Source organism: Dasypus novemcinctus, chromosome 4 (genome assembly GCF_030445035.2).
Source record: "Dasypus novemcinctus isolate mDasNov1 chromosome 4, mDasNov1.1.hap2, whole genome shotgun sequence".
NCBI lineage: Eukaryota > Metazoa > Chordata > Mammalia > Cingulata > Dasypodidae > Dasypus > Dasypus novemcinctus.
In genome coordinates, this window is record NC_080676.1 from 69,159,519 (window position 1) to 69,181,283 (window position 21,765).

A 21,765-nucleotide genomic window follows, 5' to 3' on the forward strand; every position below is an offset into this window, starting at 1 on the left:
GGGTGTGGAGTTGTGTGGGAAATCTACACATCTGTATGACTGTTTTGCAAACAAAAATATATTTTAAAAAAATATAGCATGGGTTGGGGGAAAAATAACACCAAATGTAAGATAAAGATTATAGTTGGTAGTAATATTTTGATGATGCTCTTGCATATGTAACAAATGTTTCACACCAATGCAAAGAGTTGGTGGAGGGGTGATGTGTGAGACCCCTGTGTGATGTCGTGTATGTTTATTTTGTAAGTTCGCAATCTTTACTACACACTTATTGTTTATGTGTGTTCGCATATGAATGATATACTTCAATTAAATAAATGAATGGATGAATGAATGAATGAATGAATTTTTAAATGAAGCTCCTATTTTCTTTGTCTCCATATACACCTATGGGAGCCTTTCACACGTGGCTACTGTGGCTGTCCTTCTTGGCAGTGAACCTTCTGGGCAGAAGGAAGCAAGCTGAGGGGAGCGCCTCTGAGAAGAAGCTTAAAAAAGTGCCTTACTTGTTACACCAATAAGAGTCGTAATAGCCAGATCCTGGAATAGAAACTGGTAATTTGAAAGGCTGTTTGTCTCCTGAAATGAAAAAGAAGAGTCTCAAAAGGTTGAAGTTTGACATTATTACATTGTCATCATGACAACCCTATGTTGTAATTTTTAGATAAATAACTAATACTGAGGAGGTGGCATTGTCTGGGACCTCTTCTTCAGGTTGGTGAGGGGTGGGGCTGGTGGAAGTACCCAAAGCCAAGCCTGTGAGGCCCTCACTAACAGGGGGCCTCCAATATGTGCTTTCTGGGCTGGTCCTTTGTGCACCGAGGTGACCTTTTATTGAGGATAATGCTTAACTAGGTTCTTCTCTGTTCTCTTCTATTTTTTAGCACAAAACTTGGGATTTGGTCCAGCACAATAGTGCATTTCAAAAATTATAACAAGTGACAAATATATGGTAACCCTATCTAAATTTTACAAGATGGAAAATGAGAGTAACAGAACCCACCGTTTGCATTATGGGGTGTTGTCAGACTTGATGTTAGAAAGTACTGATAAAGCACCTTGATACCTTTGAATAAAATATGTTCAGGTCTTACACTCAAGTAGACTTGCTTCTCTGCCCTCATTTCCCCCATTAGTGGGAAGGAGATAGTGAAATTTCATATTTAAGGAGCTTTCAAGCCTAAAGAGTTTTTGGATTCTAAAATAGGGTTAAATTTCTTAAATGACCTGTCTTTTTCCAAGTCATTCAGAAGTGAATAGGAAAAGATACAGGTAATTTGAAAAACAGTGGAGATAAAACCTTCAACCCAAAGTCAAGAGAAAAGATATAAAGATGACGCTAGATAAATTCAGCACAAGGAAGATACCCTTTTGGAAGAACTCAGTGTTATGTAATGAAATAAGCATTCAGGTTGGGTACATAAACAAACGGCATGTGTTTTCTCCTTCCATATATTGTTAAATAGTGAAAACCATTTAAAGACATATGGGTTTTTATGGCATGAAAAGCCGATTTTCAAATCCACATATGGTAGGAAATCAGTGGTGTGCTTGAGGCAGCTTGTACTAGCCTAAGAGAACTGATTGCTAAATTTGCAGGGATTTCATGGGAAACACAAATTATAAAAAAAATTAAATTATATAAACTTACCATTAAATACATTATATGAATAACAAAGGTAATAAATAGTCAAAACTCAGCACTCACTAATTATTTTACTACATGTTACTGTCATCTATGCCCTTGAGGTAATTTATATTTTTTTATCTATATAATGGTACACTACTGTACATCTCTTCCCAACTACACATTCTTTGATGTCAGAATAGTAGCTTAAAATCAGCCATGATGGGAATATTTACTCCACATAATTTGGCCAGTATTAACAATCAGGGCTTGTTTTTCCAGGGGGAAAAAAAAAGTTATAAAACATTTACCAGAACACCACTGCAGAGAATCATCTCCTTACTGAATGCTGTGTTGTGGTAGAACCACACTGGATTTAGGAAAGTTGAGACCTTATCCAAGCTAGATGGGTGAAAATACCCAGGAGAGAAAAAGTGTGGTGTCCAGTACTGATCCTTGACTACCATTAGATAAAATGTTTTTATGTCAGACAGAGAATTGACACCAACAGCTTTTCTTTTGTATACTTGTCTATTACTGATTTACTTTCAAAAACAGTAAGGGGGGGAAACGGACTTTGGCCCAGTGGTTAGGGCGTCCATCTACCACACGGGAGGTCCGTGGTTCAAGCCCCAGGCCTCCTTGACCCGTGTGGAGCTGGCCCATGCGCAGTGCTGATGCTCGCAAGGAGTGCCCTGCCACACAGGGGTGTCCCCTGTGTAGGGGAGTCCCACACGCAAGGAGTGCGCCCATAAGGAGAGCCACCCAGCGCGAAGGAGGGAGCAGCCTGCCGAGGAATGGCGCCGCCCACACTTCCCGTGCTGCTGACGACAACAGAAGCGGACAAAGAAACAAGACACAGCAAAAAGACACAGAGAACAGACAACCGGGGGAGGGGAGGGGAATTAAATAAATAAAAATAAATCTTAAAAAAAAAAAAAAAACAGTAAGGGGAAAAAAAACCAGTAAGGATACTTTATAGGGCTGGGGGTGTGAAAATATCCTGTTTGTACTCGCTAGTTAGGAGGCATTGCTAATTTGAGAGTGCACCTCCACTTGTTCTGGGTCCCAAGTCATACCCAGTAGAGCAGCAGGACACCAACATACTGAATCATGCTGTACAGAGCCATGTACTTAAACATACAAAATGATGTGACGAGAGCCGCACGTCCTTCCCTGTGTAAGGAAAAGAAACGAGGTCAGTTCTTCTGTGTTGTCAGCTGAGTTTGGGAGAAAAAAATCAAAAGTCTGATGATACAATTATTTGTCTGACAGACTGGACAACCTTGAGCCAAAAAGAACTGGTTGTCAATATGCTAAACAACTATATTTTCAGGAAAGACTAATTCCAGACCAAAGTTCACAGGCCTTGATCTGGATGTTGAGTCTAGATTTAGTTACTCTTGTCCTTTCTGTGGCCATAATTCCAGCTCCTGAATTCAGGGTAAGGAAGCAGGGTGCTAATTCCAAAACACATACCAACTCTTTAATATGATTTGGAAGGTTATTTCCTTTTTCTCAATCAAGGTTTCTTCAACTATGAACTAGGATGTAAATAAGGTTTGGGGGCTATTTTCATACAAGTGCTTCAAACTTCTGGCAACCGTCGGATTCAAATTTCATTTCAGTATTCCCAACTGCTAGGGATTGAATCACATATCCCACAAAAAAGGCATGTACAGGTCCCAACCTTGGTCCTGTGGGTGTGAGCCCATTTGTAACTAGGACGTTTGAAGATGTTGTTAGCTAAGGTGTGCCCAGACTGGGTGAGGGTGGCCCTTGATCCAATATGGCTGAAGTCCTTATAAGCAAAGGACATTGGACAAAGAGAGAGAAGACACAGAGAGCAGCCAGAACCTGGAAGTCAATGGAACACAGAAGAGAAAGAAGATGCTGCCATGTGAATTGCCATGTGACAGAACAGCCAAGTGTGGCAGTTTGGTATTGTTTATGAATTCCAAAAATAGATATAGGATTGTGTTTGTAAACTGGTCTGTTCCTCTGGGCATATTAAATTGTATTAAAATCCAGAGGTTTCACTTTTACTTTATTAAATTATGATTAGGGTTTTGACGTTGAATCCCTGACCCCTTGGTGGGTGGCGACTCACAGAGGAAATGACACAGCAGAAGAGAGAGTGGGAGTTTTGATGCTGGAGCCCTGGGAAGTAAATGCATGGAGAAGTAAAACACAGAGGAATTAGCAACAACTCCATAGACACAGCAGAAGCCCCGGGAAGAGAATGAGCCTGATAGCCTACAGCTGCAGCTAAGTCTGGGAAGAAATGAGCTCTGGGAAGAGAGAAAAGCCTTATGCTATCCTACAGCTGAGAACAGAACAGAAGGAGCTAGGACCACAGAGCCTTAGGAGAAAGAGGAAGGCTGAACCCTCCCAGAGACCAGTAGCCATCTTGCTTGAACACACGGCAACAGACTTTGGTGAGGGAAGTAACTTATGCTTTGTGGCCTTGTGACTATAAGCTTCTACCTCAAATAAATACCCATTATAAATGCCAACAGATTTCTGGTACTTTGCATCAGCACCCCTTTGGTTGACTAAGACACCAAGGGACCCCAAAGATTGCCAGCCAGCCAGAAGATACTGGCCCCAGGAGGAAGCAAGCCTTCTAGCTTTTGACACCATAAGCCAATAAATTCTTGTTGTTAAGCCAACCCATTGCATGGTATTTGTTTTAGCAGCTAGGAAACTAAAACACCAACTATTTCTAAAACTACTAAAAGTCACATGCACACTCAAATGGGTTATACAGCAAATATAACTAGATTGGTGACTATAACCATATTATTTTGTGTTTTTATTGATTGACTTTGAATAAACGGTACATATTTAAATCATAGAATCAATTACTTATGAAATATCACTATTATCTATTTCATTTGAAATAAATAGGGTTTAAATTTACTTGAGGTCATACAATATCCTGGGATTCTAAAATCTGGTCCCCAAGCCAGGCTTTTTCTGATATCAGGGCACTGCCACTGCCATTTGCTATGCCTAGCAGGTAGCTTCTCCTCATTCCTCACCCCCTTAAAGAAACTTTGCGACACCAAGCCATCTGAAGCACTCAATCTCACCTCCCAAGTCATGTTACTACCTGACACATTTATCCTTTTTATTTCCTTGATAGCACCTACCAAAATCCAAGTACTATGGTCTTTATTACCTATTTACTTGTTTATTGTTGGACCTTCACTGGAAGAATGCTTCATGAGATCAATGGCCTTTTGTTTTACTTGCTTCTTGGTCCCCAAGAGTGGCTGGCACTAAGTTCTGCTTAATAAATATTTGTTGACAACATGAATAAATAGAAAAAGTTGGGAAGAGCTAGCCAAATCATTATTTTAACATGGTGGAAAGAATATGAGATTTGTAAATAAAGCATATTTAAACAAAATGAATTCTAATTCAATCTTCTACTCTATATGGCTGTATAATCTTGTTACATCAGATAAATTCTCTGAGCCTCAACTTTTGTGAAAGAAATAGCCATTTCTACATTTTCAGTCTGTTTTGAATTGTAAGATAATAGGCAATAAAGCATTTTATAAACTGCAAACACATTCTAGTTATTATAAAAACCAAGATCTTCCACAGTGCTAGCTATCTCTATTCAAATAAAATGCAGCAGAATTATATATTCTGGGTGGGGGAAGGACAAAGTAGCAAAAGAAATTTTGGTGGAAGCAGCAAAGATAAATACATAGTTTGAAAACTATTTCAAATTGCTAAGAAGCAAAAAGAGGTATAAAGGAAGGGAGGAAAGTGGGGTAGAGAAGGTTTCTACCAATCCCCTGGTATAAAGCACCTAAGAAGAAAGAGTAAAAAATTAAATAAAAATAAGAGGAATGATCGACACTTTCAATGCAGCAAAAGTTCCAGATTCTTCTAAAAATTATTTAATCAATGACTTTTATTGGAAATGCCACTGCTCTCCTAGTTTTATTTTTTAACTTGTGGTAAATCCATTTGGGAGTAGAATGTTTGAAAGCACACTCTCAGCCCCAAGACAGCAATCAAAGTTCCCCTGGTCTATCCCAGGCAGGACAATGCAATTTGACCCCTAAAAGTCCAGAGAGATAAAAAATAAAATAAAGTGGTGGGGGAAAGTGGTTACTTACTTGATAAGGTGAGGGACACACTCAATGTTTGGAGTTTTGGAGGTGAAAGGTGAGGCCACAGATGCCTCCTGCTCTGACAAAGAGATGCCCACATGAGCCATTTTCAAAGCCTGAAAGCAAATAGTCAACTTATTGCTCAGGTAAACTGACACATTTCTCTACTGAAGCTTCGTAGTAAAAGCCCAGCTAAGCTCCATGCTTGGCAGCTTCTGGACCCAAGAACTCACTAGGAGATGACCAGCCTTTACTTAGTCTGTCCCATAAGGAAGAGATGGCCTTGGGACATGCAGCCAAAGTGGGAACTCTGGAACCAAAATCTACCCCTACTAAGTCTCTACTGACCACTGAGTCATTCTGTGGCTTTGGTCAAATTCCTTCGAACTCCCTCAACATCAGTTTCTTCATTAAGAGAAACAGAGATGGCATACATCCCAGAAAATACTCTCTCTAAAGTGCCCTCTTTAAAGGGCTAACAGTATCAGTGTACTCAGGCAAGTGTATTGACAGAGATTTTGGTCCTACACACTGGTAGTTACTTACCCCACAGTCATTTGCCCCATCACCACACATACCTACAAAGTAACTAAAAGAGAACCATGTCAATGGCTGAGGAGATCAATTTTACCAGCTAATTTCTCTAATTAAAAAGACCAAATGACTTAATTACTTAGGTTTCAAACTTATTATTTGTTTTGAGGGAGTTCCCTAAGACCGTGTTGAAAAGACAGGACATTCTGAATCAAGAAGTTTGTTTAATGATTGTGTCAAATGATTGGGAAGATGGAAGCCAGGGTGTGAGGATGTGTCCAGTACCAAAAGAAGACAAAGACTCTGGTACTCTGGAGAGTTCCATTAAAAGGAAATAAAGGGTCCTGAATGATGACCACTTTATTTGGACTGCCTGTTCTGTCTAGGAATGGAGACTCTTCGTGTTTATAAAGAGTATTTTTCTGATTTAGGATGAAAAAGATGCTTTGGCATAAGAAAGTTCACATATTTTGAGGGTTATATAAATCTCTTGTTCCATGAATCTTCCTATATCATAACTGTGATGATGTCATCTTATAAAAATCAAGTCTAAATCCTCATTGTGCCACAAGGATTTGAGTGCAAGCTACCTTTCAAGGCTTACTTCTCACCGCATGCCCCTTTTGTTCTAGTCCAGTGGTTCTCAACTCCAGATGCACAACTGACTTACCTGAGGAGCTTTGAAATCATAATGATGGCCAGGGCCCATATGAAGCAATCAGAATCCCCTGGGGGTGAGGTCCTGGTATTGTTCATTTTTAAAAGTGCCTTAGTGATTCTCTTTTGTAGCCAAGGTAACAACCACTGCCTTAGTCAAACTATATCTCCCTTTACCTCCTACACTCCCCTGACTGGCATGCCATCAGGCAGTTCTTGCCACCTGAATTGGTAAATAACCTACTCCAGTTTCTGAAATTCTTCCACCAGACTGGATTTCTGCCCAGGCGACATTCTTGCAAAGATGGTTCCATTGATCAATATCTGTAAGGAAAGTTTATATCATATCAGCTGTATGAAATTACTGATAAATATTCAGAACACTGACTTGATAATGATACTTGTGAAGGAGAATAAAGTTTGTCTTCAAGAAGCCCTCCTTTGGGTCTTAAAATGGACCTTGAGATTTTGGTCATATGTGACCAGTGGGGACCACAAATCAGTAACAATGACTACTTTATAGAATATTTGATGAAAATGGTGACCTACAGGAACCTAGCTCATTGGCACAGGTATGTGTTCCTGAAAAATCCTAGGCTTAATGGAATCTTAACTAGTAGAGCAGAGGTTCTTAACCTTTTTTGTTCCATGGACCACTTTGCCAGTCACGTGAAAATGATGGACCCCTTCTCAGAATGCAGTGGTAGATAGTTTCATGACGCTCAACATCGGAGGTCAGAGAAAATAAAGATACTAAGTTGATTTTTTTTCAATTCAACCTCAGGATCCTCTTGGGTATCCATGGACCGCTAATTAAGAACCCTTGTAGCAGAATATCAAAAATTGCAAGAAGTCAAATCACAAGAAGGAAAGGAGGCAACTGCTTCCCAGGAACAGGATTAGCCGAAAATCAGCCTAATGATGAAATAGTGACAATTTGTGGTCTTTGATTTAGACATACCACCAATACTTGACCAAGTATGAAACTCAATTGATATCCCAAACTTAATTTTGGCTATGAAAAATGGATGGTTCAAGGGTATAAACACCTGTACTAGCTCCCTCAACCTAAAGAATCTAAATACTTCTGTGTTAAATCTCTGTTTCCTACTCTTCCTGGCAGTAAAAACAGAAGAGGGCTCACAGGGTCTCAAAGACCTTAATCTCTTTTTCTTAAACAGTACCTAAGATGATGAGCAATTAAATGCAAAAGATTTCTCTTTGGGTTACATTGAACTCAATCTTTCTCTAGTTTGCTCATATGTTTTACACACACACACACATAATTTATCTGCATCAGTATGGATGTGTTCTTCATCAGAAAAGTTTTAAGTTTGAACTTATTCAGTTTTAATACAGAGGTCTTCTTTCAAAAACCTACCAGAGTTCCTCTGTTTTTGGCCTGCCTTCATGTATAACTGCAGTCTTTTCATTACCCTGTCAGACAGCTAACCAGAGAAATCTAGTGATAACTAACCCAAAGTAATCCCTGTGATATGAAAACTCACTGACACTTCAATTCTGTAGATGGTGGAATATTGGCTAATCAAGTCTACTTACTTCAAATCTAGCAGGAAATAAGACAATAGTAACCTCGGCAAAAAATATCTGTCTTCTTCATGATGCCTAGAACTCACCATTCAATAGGTATATCTTACCTATTAAATGGTATAAAATTACTTAAAACTGTGCTCTGTAAATGAAATTTTCAGGACCTTTATGGAGAGATTAATATGCTCTTAGAATTTACCTTTGGCAATAGGCTGCTGAAATGTTGACTTATAACCTGAAAGGATTTTCCACTTAGGGCAAAATGGTAACTTCCTTCTCTGTGGTTATCAGGGACTTCTTCCTTAATGTTAATGTAATTGTCCTGCAAAGCAAGATAGGGTTATTTTTGGACTCTCCCACTTAATAGAGTTAAGACCACAAGCATATCTGAGAGAAGGGAAAGAAGAAAGACTAGGGTCTCTCTTTAAGTCACACTCTGTCCCAATTCCTCAGAGAAGCACTTTCTCTTTGTTGGATCTGTCTTTGTACATCACAGCCTTGAGTGAATAGGAGAAAACACTTACTCAAGTCCTGTTCTCATTCTGATTTGATCTCCTCATCAAGTCCCAGGGAAGAGCACATTTCACACATTTCAAGTGTAAAATACAAAAGCACTACAGCTTAACAAATTTCTCCCTGAAGTGAGAACTTACTATTTTTTTTCCTACAGAATTAATATTGTTCCACAAGGACACAATAAAGATAGAATACTTACAAGGCTGGGAATAAACAAGTAAAGCTTCTTCCCCCTCCCAAAATATTTAGTCTGATTTTCTGATGCACACAGTATTGTCTCTCCTAGGGACTGAATCCCTTTTGAACTCAATGGGGTGACTGACAAGCAAGACGAAAATGGGAAATCAGATTCACAGCCCTGCTTATTATATTCTTTCTCAAACAGAGCCAACGCATTTTTTCTCAAGTTCAAAAGAGTAAATTATTGCCAGCACCCCAGGAAAGCACTGTATCTTAGAGCTTGGTAGGAATGATATGGGAAACTGATATCACTGAGTTCATCAAACTACAAATGTGTAGAAAACACGTTAACTCTAGGTCATCAATATACCTCCACCAATCAAAGCTGCTTAGTCACCAACACTGTGAGACAAATTAGTTACTATAGCGAAAAGTCCCTTTTCAGGTATACCTGATTCCCATATCCAATGTGTTTCTTCTCTTCTACTAATTTCCAAGATATTGATGCTGATGAGGATCCAGTGCTTTCATTTGCTTCAATGAGAATGACTTTCTGACCTTCAGAAACCATTCCAGACTTTCTGGCCACTGTTATTGCAGTCTGAAGATTATCACCTAGAAGAAAGTAAGAATATCCCAAGATGAGATAGAACCAACTCCTATATGGCCTAGCAGTTCGTGGTAAAGAATTCAGACCTTCTTTTCTAAGTAAAGAAACATAATCTTTCAAGGTCTCTTACAGTCCTGCTCATCCATGATTCCAAGATCCTTTTCTGTGGTTCTTGCTGCTTTTCATTTAGTGACTTCATGACCCACCAGGATATTTTTTCCAAATAGTGGAAAATGAAAATAAAATGTTAAAATTAAAATCTATTACTACCATTTATTGGTAGCTTTGCAAAAGTTTAGCAAAACCCCTCTGATTTAATATTGTACTTGGCAGTTCTACTTCCAGCCAAGATGTAATAAACCCACTATACAATCTTTCTCTCCCACTGATTATAACTGAAAACTTTGGACAAAATACAAAAAGGAACTACTTAAGGACTTTAAAATGTAAGCAAAAACAGAAAGAATGTGGAAAGGAGTCAAAACTTGGAGAAACAATTTACAAGATGGTGAATTTCCCTTTTTACCCCTTGACCATGTTTGACCCTAGGGAGGGCCCCAGTCTCAGACCTATGCAGTCAGATAAATACCCAATAGAAAATAGAAAAGGAACCAGGGAAAGGGACCGATGTAGTCTGAAGAGTATGGGGTACATCATGGAAAGGAAAGCTTGACAAGGGAACTAATTCAGTATATGAACCTACATAAGTCCTGGCTCACCCCAGAGCTGGGTATGAGCAGAACAGAACCAAAGAAGCATAGTAAAAATTCAAAAACAGAGCTGTAATGTAATCAGCTCCCAGATCCTAGATGAACCCCCGAATGGGACAGACACAGACAGCACAACAGCCTTGAAACCTAAGCTAACATTGGAACTACAAATCAAATCTATAATAGGCAAGAGAGAACTTGTGGTTGGTTGTTTGCTAAAAAAAAAAAAAAAAAAAAGCCAATATTCTCCAGAGAATTTTAAGAAGATACAAAGTCTTGCAACATAATATTCAAATATTTCAGGGCACCAAACATACCAAAAACACCTGTAAAACATGGCCAGTGCTCAAAAAACTAAAAGACAATCATCAGGTATCAACCCCAAGATGACCAAGATGTTGGAATTTTCAGACAAAAATTTTCAAGCAGTTATTATAAGCTTCTTCCATGTAGGAAGTCACACTGAAATACACAGAAAGATAGAAGTCCTCAATAAAGAAATGTAAACTATAGAAAAGAACCAAATGTATATACTTAAGTTAAAAATAACACTTGAAATAAAAAATTCACTGGATGAACTCAATAGAAGAATGTAGATGGAAGGAGATGAAGATAGATTGATAGAAAGTATACAAGCAGAAGAAAAAGAATTGACTTTTAAAAAATTGAACAGAACTTCAGAGATATTAAAACATCTTACATTTGTTATTAGTATCCAAGGAAAGAGTTTGGAGCAGAAAGAAATATTTGAAGAAATAACAGCAGAAAACTTCCCAAATTCGGTGAAAAACATTAATTTATATTCAAGAATTTCAGTGAACCCTAAATAGCATGAACCTGGTGAGAACAAAACCCAGACACATCATAATCGAACTGTTATAAACCAAAGATAAATAAAATATTTTGAAAGCAGCTAGAGAAAATCAACTCATTACATATCAGGGAAAAACTATAGAGACAAGAAGTAGAATCACATCTTTGAAGGGCTGAAAGAAAAGAGCTGTCAACTCAGAATTCTGTAGCTTCAAGAATAAGGAGAAATAAACATTCTCAGATGAAGGACAATGAAGATATAATGTGTTGTCAAAAAGAAATGCTAAAGGAAGGTTTTCAGATTGAAAGAAAATGATAACAGAGTAAAACCTGAAACTTTAGGAATGAAGGAATAGCAAAAGGAATGATAAATATTCCGGTTAATATAAAATATTATTTTTATTCATTTACATTCTTTGCCTCTTGATGTTTAAGTAAAAACTATAACACTGTCTCATAGAGTTTTCCATATATGTCATCAATGTATTAACTATAATATAAAGGGTAAAGTGTTGTAAGTCTTCTTGAAAGTGTAGGTAAATATAATGTGATTTTTAGAGCCACAACTAAAATACAAATAATTTCTGAATGGATGTCCCTACCTTAGCTTCTCCCAATTTCTAATAGGCTGGAAGGTTATAGAGATCCTTGAGGGCTAAATCAATTTCTTTACCTAGTAATATATTTCTTCTTTTGTAAAAGAAGAGGGTAGAACTAATAGATCTCCAAGACCTCTTCTAATTCAAATATTATATGATGCTTCCTTTCAAGGGTTTTCAATCTGAGCCAAGAATTAAAGGGAAGAAGTAGACCCTTGAGAGTTCCCGATCCCCACAACTTTCTATAGCACAGAGAATTGTTAATAGCACAGACACTGACTTGCTCCTGTAACTTCTAAATATAATAAAGAATGGTGAGTGTGACACAAAGGGAGCATTATCATCACTGTGATTGTGCCTCATGTTCTTCAAGTCCATGTGACTTTTAAAGGATGAAATATGTATGAAGTGGGCCAAAAAAAAAAAAAAAAGAATGTGGTATCAGTGCTGGAAGCATCTGAAGTAACCATGAAAAACAGAAAAACAGAAAGAATGTCTTGTCTAGTCGGAAATTAGCAAAGATAGTTAAATTTAGCCATGCAGCTACACATGGTGATTGTGGTAAATTGAATTATGTACCCCAATGAAAGACTTGTTCTTAATCTTAATCCACATTCCAGTGCATGTGAACTCATGTGTAAAATAGGACCTTTTGAAGATAATTAAGGTGTGGCCCAACTGAATCAGAGTGGCCCCTAATTTATATTACTGGAGACCTTAAAAAGATGAGATTCAGACACAGTTAGTCAGAGAAGGCTGCCTAGGAAGAAGCTGGAAGTCAGAAGAACTGGAAGAGCAGATACAAGGAGAGAGATCAACTTGTGACCAGAGGCAGGGGTGCAAGCCAAGAAACCCAAAGGATTTCAACAAGCCAGAGCAGAATGTTACTGACATTGGGGAGAAGGCATGGTCTCGCTGAGGGTTTTATTTGGACTTCTCACCTTGGAAACGATGGGACAATAATTGTTAAGCCTATCAATGTATGGCATTTGTCATAGCAGCCTGGCAAACTGAGACAGTGATGATGTGACTTTAAGACAGGAGAGGCAAATCAATGACGTAAGATCAAGTGGCACCTTTTCAGAGATGCCTCCCTTAACAATGTCATCTGAAGTAATACCACTTATTACCAGTTATTATTGATTGAGTGAGGGAATGAATGAGTGATTTGTTTTTCATCTCTTCCCACAGAATGTAAGCTCAGTGAAAGCAGTGACTTGGTCTTTTTGCTGCCAATCTCTAACACCTTGAATAGACATAGCAAGTACTCAACAATGTTTATTAAATGAGTGCATCCCTCTCTATTCCAAACTAAATTCTTCCTGTTTTCATCATTCACTTTGTTCCATACCTGTGATCATTACAGTCCTTATCCGGGCAGAGATGAGCTCTTCCAGGACAGGCTTTGTCTCTTCTTTCAATCGATTCTCCAAGATCAGCAATCCCAGAAATATCAGGTCTGACTCTACCTTGTCCCTTGAAATACGTATATGATTGAACAGAAATAGCACATTATAGTCTTTCTTACAGGGAGTAAAACAAAAACAAAGAGAAAATCTATGAGTGGTTCTCGCTTATTCAGTCAACCACTGCTCCTTAGGTGTCAATTATATGTGCTAGAAACTATTGGAAAAGAATCCAGGAGGGGACATACAAACTACGGAGACATATACTGTAACTGAATCAAGAGAGAGTGCTTGGTGTAGCAGCTTGATATGGTTATGAATTCCAAAAATAGATATTGGATTATGTTTGTAATCTGGTCTGTACCTGGATATGATTAAGTTATGACTAGGGCTTCTAATTGGGTCGCGTCATTAGGATGTTGAGTCCTCATCACCTGGTAGGTGGGGACTCACAGATAAAAGCATGGCAAAGGACAGAGTTAAGGGTTTTTGATACTGGAGTTTCAATGTTGGAGTTTGATGTTGAAGCCAGAGCCCTAGGAAGAGGGACAGAGCTAGTCACCTGATAGTCTGCAGCTGACCTTGTGGAGAGAGGCAAAGCCTAGAGAGCCTCACAGTCCAGAGATGACCTTGTGGAGAAAACAAAGGAGCTGAGCCCAGAGGAACCCAGGAAGCCTGAACCCTTGCAGATGTTGGCAGCCATCTTGCTCCAATATGTGAAAATAACACTTTGGTGAGGGAAGTAACTTATGCTTTATGGCCTGATATCTATAAGCTCCTACCCCAAATAAATACCCTATATAAAACAAGCCAATTTCTGGTATTTTGCATCAGCACCCACTTGGCTGACTAATACACTTGGTAAGCAAAAGATTGGCTTTAACCTTCCTAGAAAATGAACTAAATTACTGACAAGTCCTCTTCCATCTGTTGTGGCTAGCCAGATTTTTATTACTTCACATGTTAGCAACCACTGGAGAAGAGTTCTAATTCTGGTACAAAACATCACAACAAATAAGTGAGGCTCAAGAAAAGAAAAGAAAATGCCAGTTTCTCCAGAAGCCAAGATTATAATCAAAACCATTTTAGCCCTATGAAGAATGAGGACATACTCTAACAAATGGCCTCTCTATTAAGGCTAAACTACCCATTCTCTTTCTCACTCTGTGGGTAGTATTGCTCTTCTGCTTAATGTGTAAATGTTCCTGCAAGTATGTCAGGCTACTGGGGCTCAAACCACCACAAGAACATTTCCAAGACATTTCACAGGAACAATGCAGGGAGTACATTTAGGGTGGTCGTTCCAAAATTCTTTCAAGATGCATTCATCTGAGACCAGAGAATGGCACTAGTAGACACAAGAGCATGGAACTAGTAATGCCTAATTCTGTTTGAAGTACAGATGAAAATAACGCCCTAAAATCTAGCCCCCCTTGTCTTCATTGCCATGAACATGACAATATTGAACCTTTCTTCTGCCAGGGGCATGGACTAGAGCTAGTGATGCTCCCAAAACTGCCAATACCTTCACCACAGGAGCACGGAATGGATAGTTTGAACCACTCACCTCAAAGCAGGCTGAGCAGGAGGATGGCACTCCTTATTCTTTTGAACCCGAAATTTAAGGTTCACCATGATCTGATTCCAAACTACCTATGCACCTTCAGCTATCAAAAATTTCTTCACCCACTTTGCTCTACTAAGTTGGACCACTCAAAATTCCTGGACATGCTCTGTACTTAACCAATTATAGATCTTTGCTCTGCAATACTATTAGACATTCTTCCTTATTTTAATCATAGAAAAGGTAACCAAATCCCTCTGTCTGTCATTGAAATCCTTCCTGTATCTTGAGGCCCAACTCAAGTTCCTCATAAATGCTTCCCCAGATAGAAATAATTGCTTTCTTGGCATATTATTTCTACTTCAGTTCAGCTCATATGTTATTTGTCCATATATTATGATTATTTGCTTTCTGATCTATTTTCCTGCCTCAACTCCTTGAGGGTAAGTCCTGCCTAATTCAAGTGTGTGCTCAATGACACCCACATGGTGCCTGACACATGGGGCGTACTTGGCAAATGTTTGCCTAATTTAAAAAATACTCTAATTCCTGTTGTGACAATTATTTTCCAGGCAACGTAGGAAAATTCATTTCCTCTTTCATAAATTCTACAGCCAGTGGGTTCTCACTGGAAACCCAGTCAGTGAGTCTGTCAATCAATAATCATTTACTAGTATCTAATAAGTGTAAGGAACAGGAAATAGAAAAAGGGAAAGAGAAGATGCAGAGAATATAGCAGCTCCTAACTCCAGAGATTTCACATTTAACTATGAAGAAAAGATTAGGCATGACCACATCTGTTTCTTGGAAGGCTGGTGTAAGTATTATGATAGATGTACAAACCAGAGTCCCATGGAGTCAGGGAGGAAGACGTAATCAATTCTGAACAGAGAGACTGGAGAAACCTTCCTGGAGGAGGTGATATTTAAACTGGCTTTTGAAGAATAAATAATTGATGCCTTTTTGAGGTCCTCCAATCCATCTAGTGGATCTTTTTTTTTTTAAGATTTATTTATTTCTCTCCCCTCCCACCCCCCCCACCTTGGTTGTCTGTTCTCTGTGTCTGTTTGCTGTGTCTTCTTTGTCCGCTTCTGTTGTTGTCAGCGGCACGGGAATCTGTTTCTTTTTGTTGCATCATCTTGTTGTGTCAGCTCTCTGTGAGGGCGGCACCATTCTTAGGCAGGCTGCACTTTCTTTCGCGCTGCGCAGCTCTCCTTACGGGGTGCACTCCTTGCGCATGGGGCTTCCCTATGCGGGGGACACCCCTGCGTGGCAGGGCACTCCTTGCTCGCATCAGTACTGTACATGGGCCAGCTGCACATGGGTCAAGGATGCCCGGGGTTTGAACCGTGGACCTCCCATGTGGTAGACGGACGCCCTAACCACTGGGCCAAGTCTGCCACCCATCTAGTGGATCTTATAACCAGGACTCAAGCTTTAGATATTTTCAGAGTCGATATGGCCCAAGGTAACAGATTGGACCAAGAAAGTGGCTTCAGGGTCAAACATCTGACATGGTCAGCAGCCTATCTTAGCTTTCTTATATCGGTTTTTCTAGCTCATAGCCTGTGTAAAATTCAAAGCACAATAATCAGGAGACAAGAGTTCTAATCCCAGCTCTGCCATGAATTTGCAGTAAGATAATGGGAAATCACTCTTTTTAAAAAATCAGTTAATCTATTTCTTCTTTTATAAAAAAAAAAATAGAAAAAAGAAAAGGAATGGAACTAATAGATATCTAAGGTCTCTTCTAGCTCAAACATTACATGATGCTTCCTTTCATGCGTTTTCAATCTGAGCCAAGAAATGAGAGGAAAAAGAAGTCCCTTGGGAGGTTTCAACCCCCACAATTTTTTATAGTATGCTATCTTTTACTGCTTCCTGCATAGACATTAGAACTGTTCTCGAAACTTCTAAATGTAATAAAAAACAATGGATGTAATATAAAGGGAGCATTATCATCACTGTGATTATGCTTCATGTTCTTTAAATGCATGTGACTGTTAAAGGATGAAATATGTATGATGTGGGCCAATAACCCCAAAGAGATTATGATATCAGTGCTGGAAGCACATGGAATAACCATGAAACACTGAAAAGATGTTCTGCTCTAATCAGGGATTAGTAAAGGATACATAAATTAACTTAACTGTGCATCTATACATGGTGATTATGGTAAATTGAATTATGTTCCCCAATGAAAGGCATGTTCTTAATTTTAAATCACATTCCAGTGGCTGTTAACTCAAGGTATAAAAGGACCTTTAGAAGATATAATTTTTAATTAAGGTGTGGCCCAACTGAATCAGCATGGCCCCTAATCTGTATTACTGGGGGCCTTAGAAAGATGAAATTCAGACACAGTCAGAGATGGCAACACAGGAAAATGCTGGAAGTCAGTGGAAACTGGAAGAGCAGATGCAAGGAGAGATTGCCATGCGACAAGAGATAGAGATGCAAGCCAAGAAACCCCAAAGAATGCAACAAGCCAGCACCAGGATGCTACCAATGTTGAGGAGAAAGCATGGTCTTACTGAGGCCTTGATTTGGGTTACAAACCTCTGAAATCATGAGACAATAATTCCCATTGTTTAGCCAATCAGTGTGTAGTATTTGTCATAGCAGCCTGGCAAACTGAGAGGGTGATAGTACACGGCTTTAATTCAGGGAGAGGCAAATCAATGACCTATAATCAGATCCATTGGTGAACTGTGTTAAGACCTTACCAAATTTTGAAAATTTGGCACTTCAATGTCTTTGGACAGTACATGTGCCCTCCAGCGTGCCTTTGCCCTCACGTTCCATGTTGTGCCATATATATCCAACACAAATGTGTTGTTGTTTTATTTTGTTTTGTTTTTGTCACATGCATAAGCCTCCCAGTCATGAGTTTACAACTTACAAATATTTTATTATAATTATTGGAAGCAGCAGCACAATAGTCAGAACTTTGATATGTCCCTGGCAAAAGGCTCTTGGGAATATACGCTCTTTTCCCAAATTTGCCACATCCCTCTTCTGAACCCAAGCTTCCTCTTCTCTAAGATGTCCGAGCCAAACCCAGAGTTCACTCTTAGCTCTGACTCCAGTGACTGACCTGAGTTGATCTGCAACAAATATCCAGAGTTGTAACAGCATAAGGTTCAGGGATTGCATTAAGCCGACCCCTGGAGAGTGGCCCAATTAGTCCAAGAATCCAAGACTCAGTGACATTAAATGAGCCACTTTGCCCCTGGGCCTCAGTTTGTCGATTCACAGAGTGACAGAGTCGGATCCCTTCAGTGATTCTCAGCAGGGACACTACTGCCTCTAGCGGATGTTTTAGAAATTGGTGGGGGCGTCTATGCAAGATTTTCTGCAATGCTCAATTCACAGTAAAAAATAATCCAGTACCTCACATCACTTTCGAATGCTCTACTGGACACGGATAGACATTAAAAATTGTTCATAATTTCCTCGCTCTTTTTCACATGTAAGCACAAAATAGTTTTAATAGTCTATTGAGTTTTCCAGGAATATGATTGTCATGTAAATTGAGAAGAGATTGTACTGTTTTGTTCAGACCTTTGCTAGTAGTCATTGACCATTTCAGAGTCAAGTCACTGACCACCCTACTGCTGGTGGTAGTTGAGACCCAATATATAACACACCTGTGTCAGTCTGCATTCTTAGTTTGTTGCAGCCCACATGCATCTACACACAGGTGCAAACAATTATTATTGCATTTTGTTTTAACGGAGTCAGCTGAGCATTTATTGAACGATATATATATTTTTAGGAGTTACCCATACAGTAAACCCAGTATCTCATACAAGGGAAGCAGGTACTCAATCACTAAGCTTCACTCACTCCTCAGTGAGAGTTGGGGTGTTGTTTGTTTGTTTTGTTTTTAGAAGGTACTGGGGATAGAACCCAGGACCTCATACATGGGAAGCAGGCGCTCAACCACTTGAGCTACATCCACTTCCCATGAACCATATATTTGTAGTACATATAGATTTTGATTTTATTTTTACCATTTGGGTAGGTCATTATATTTATTTTTTTGCAAGGAATGTATGCTGACAATGTTATATATTAACTTTATTTAAAATATTTAGAGTATTAAAGGAATTATTACAAAACATAGTTGCAACAGATTATTGTTGCAATCTGATAGGGTTGAAAATAAATGTTAGACCACCCAGATTTAAAGTCTTGTGAGTTTTTTCTCCAAATAACAAAATGAGCCTTGATTATCTCCACAACAGTGTTACCACTAGAGTATTGGGCGTGACAATGAAGGTGAAATAAATGTGATGGGCTAATCAAACAACAAAATAAATAAATTTGAACTAACAGACACTCCAATCCATTTTCTCTTTTGAACAAACCTAGTTTAATCTATTCATATCAAAGTTTTCTCTAGAATTACCCCTCAAAAGTTTTTCTTATTTTTCTGCAAGCATTATCTAGATAATGTCTTAAGGGCAGGCTATATTTGTTTAGTTCAATAAACTGTATATTTCTTATGAAGAATTTTTTCAGGAAAATATTAAATTTTATAACTTTCAACCAATCTACCAGCTGTAATTTTTTTAAAAAAATCCATTACTTGTAATTGTTTCAAAATGGGGACATGACCACAATTTCAAACTCTCTGAAAACTAGTTATTTCAGTCATCTGTTTTCATAAAGCCGTATGATCACACTACATTTTACAGTTTATGTGGCTATTTCTCATACATTCTCCAGTCACTGCTCACGTGAGAGTTGTGATTTAGGCAGGGCAGAGATGACCATATCACTGTTTACAGATGTTCAGAGACATTTAATGCACCTGAATGCTGGGTCCACCACCTCAACCCCTTGATTCTCATCCCAGTCTGTACATTTTTCTAACAAACTATTCTGCTTCATAAAAAATGCCCCCATTTACCTCATCAAGGCTGTGGTGTGGTGGTCAGTTTCCAGTTTCTTGTAGGCTAGTGCTATGACCCGGAAGCCCTGTGTCGTGTAAATCTGAAGTTCACTAAGAAAACCAGTTGGTACTGTTCAGAAAAGGACACAGAATTAATGTGCAATAATTATTCAGCTGGTGCTGGTGGAGAAATTCTGTACAAACAGAGTCAATTATTTCCCAAGCAAACACATGTCAAAAAAGGTACTCAACAAGCAGGTGAGAGTCCTAAATATAACTACATTGCAAATCTCTTGGAATCTGGTGGTACTAAAAGGAAGAAGCATTCAAAAAAAGGAAAATGGATATGGCAAGAGTAGTATTCTTTTTATTCCAGTTTAACCAACAAATATGTATGGAGTATCTGCTATGTGCCAAATATTGGCTATACAGAGATTAAAATGCAGGTTCTGCTTGAAAAACCTTGGTCTTATGGGGTGATAGCAAGCAGACTATTACCATCAAATGAGATCAGTGCCTTGATTCAGACAATTGCAGGATGCTATGGAAGCTCTTAGTGGTGTGTTCACCAGATTGGGAGGAAGTGGTTATGCAAAGGCAGGGACTAGCATTTTGGCTGAGGTAGCATCATGTGCTAAGGCAAGGAAGCATGAGAGAACAAGCCTTGAGTGCTTAGTTCAGCTTAAGGGAAGCACAGGAGGTGAGGAGAGGAGGGTCCAGGCATATCTGCAGAGTTCAGTAGGGTATGACATTATCAAGGCCATCCATAGTATATATCTCCTAAAGGAGTTTGAAATGACCCAATAGCCTATGAGAAGCAACCAAAAGAATAAAAGCAGGAAAGTGACAATATATTATTGAAAGAACATCCAATCTAGTCATACCATGGGGAATGACTCAGAGGATAGGGAAGAGAGGACTTAGACAGGGAGTCCATTTGCCAAGTCTTGAAGAGGTCCCGTGGAGGGATGATGAGAGCCTGAGCTGATGAAGTAGCAGGTCTATGGACTAGCAACTGACTAGACAGAGGAACTGAGGGACAGGGAGGAGTCAGGGGTAACTGCATCTAGAGGGGGTTGGTGGTATCATTCTCCAACATGGGAAATATAGGAAAAGAGAAATGATGAGCATGATTTTGGTATTGAATTTGTGATAACATTGAGTCGATCAATTGGTGATGACCAGTAGGCAGTTGGATTCACAGATCAAGTACTAAGGGGGCAGATTTGGGCTGGAAATATAGATTTTCCAGTTGCAAACCAAGTCTACCCATTTACCTGTTTCCGGTTGACAAAAGCTGGCTACCGTCTCTGGTGCACCTTTCATGAATGCTAGCCGGTCACCCCCCATCTCCTGGACAATGACTGTCATCCTCTGCAATGTTGATGAGAATGGGAACTGATGCAAGATTGCAATTCCTTCCACTGGGACCTGGTTGGGGAATAGGGAACAGAGAGAGACTTATGGACATAATTTTTAGCTATTGGGAATTTACAACGTCCTCAATCCTTTTGAGCAAATAAAAGATATGTGATCGCACTAATTTTCCCACGTGGAATTCAAAGAAACGTCTATAACCCTTCAATTAAAATGGGCCTGAAACAAGTAACCCTTCAAGTTTGGGCACTGGGGAAATGAGAGCAAACAAGGCTTACCTGGCTGGCTGTTTTGCAGGGCTTAACTACCATGGCATGTGCTGGTACTCCCTTGACGTGGAAATCTTCCTCAGAAATATCCATTTCCTATTTCACAAATGAGAGATTTCTTTGCAGAGATTTATTTTTTTTCTACCTACTGATATTATGTTCAAACCATTTCCTTGAGAAAATCCTCAGAGCATCTCAATATATTCTTGGTTGTCTCCTCCCTCAGCTTGTTGGAGGCAAACCAAACTTATCTCTCAACAGAAAACAATAATGCATAGGAAATGCTGTGGAACTTGAAGGGCAGACATTTCTGAATTAT

The 21,765-nt window shown here is 39.1% G+C and overlaps 1 protein-coding gene across 1 annotated transcript in view; it reads right to left on the reverse strand.

Annotated features, from left to right (window-relative positions):
- LOC101410916 (probable cation-transporting ATPase 13A5) overlaps positions 1–21,765 on the reverse strand; it is a 304,534-nt gene that overhangs the window by 184,254 nt on the left and 98,515 nt on the right. Inside the window, exons 16-26 of the mRNA XM_058295542.1 lie at positions 21,456–21,542; positions 21,078–21,231; positions 19,819–19,930; positions 13,282–13,406; positions 9,650–9,813; positions 8,702–8,824; positions 7,196–7,275; positions 6,307–6,349; positions 5,767–5,876; positions 2,707–2,803; positions 507–579 (exon numbers count right to left, since the gene is read on the reverse strand). Of these exons, the coding sequence (XP_058151525.1) occupies positions 507–579; positions 2,707–2,803; positions 5,767–5,876; positions 6,307–6,349; positions 7,196–7,275; positions 8,702–8,824; positions 9,650–9,813; positions 13,282–13,406; positions 19,819–19,930; positions 21,078–21,231; positions 21,456–21,542 (1,168 nt within the window). The remainder of the gene's footprint in view (positions 1–506; positions 580–2,706; positions 2,804–5,766; positions 5,877–6,306; positions 6,350–7,195; positions 7,276–8,701; positions 8,825–9,649; positions 9,814–13,281; positions 13,407–19,818; positions 19,931–21,077; positions 21,232–21,455; positions 21,543–21,765) is intronic.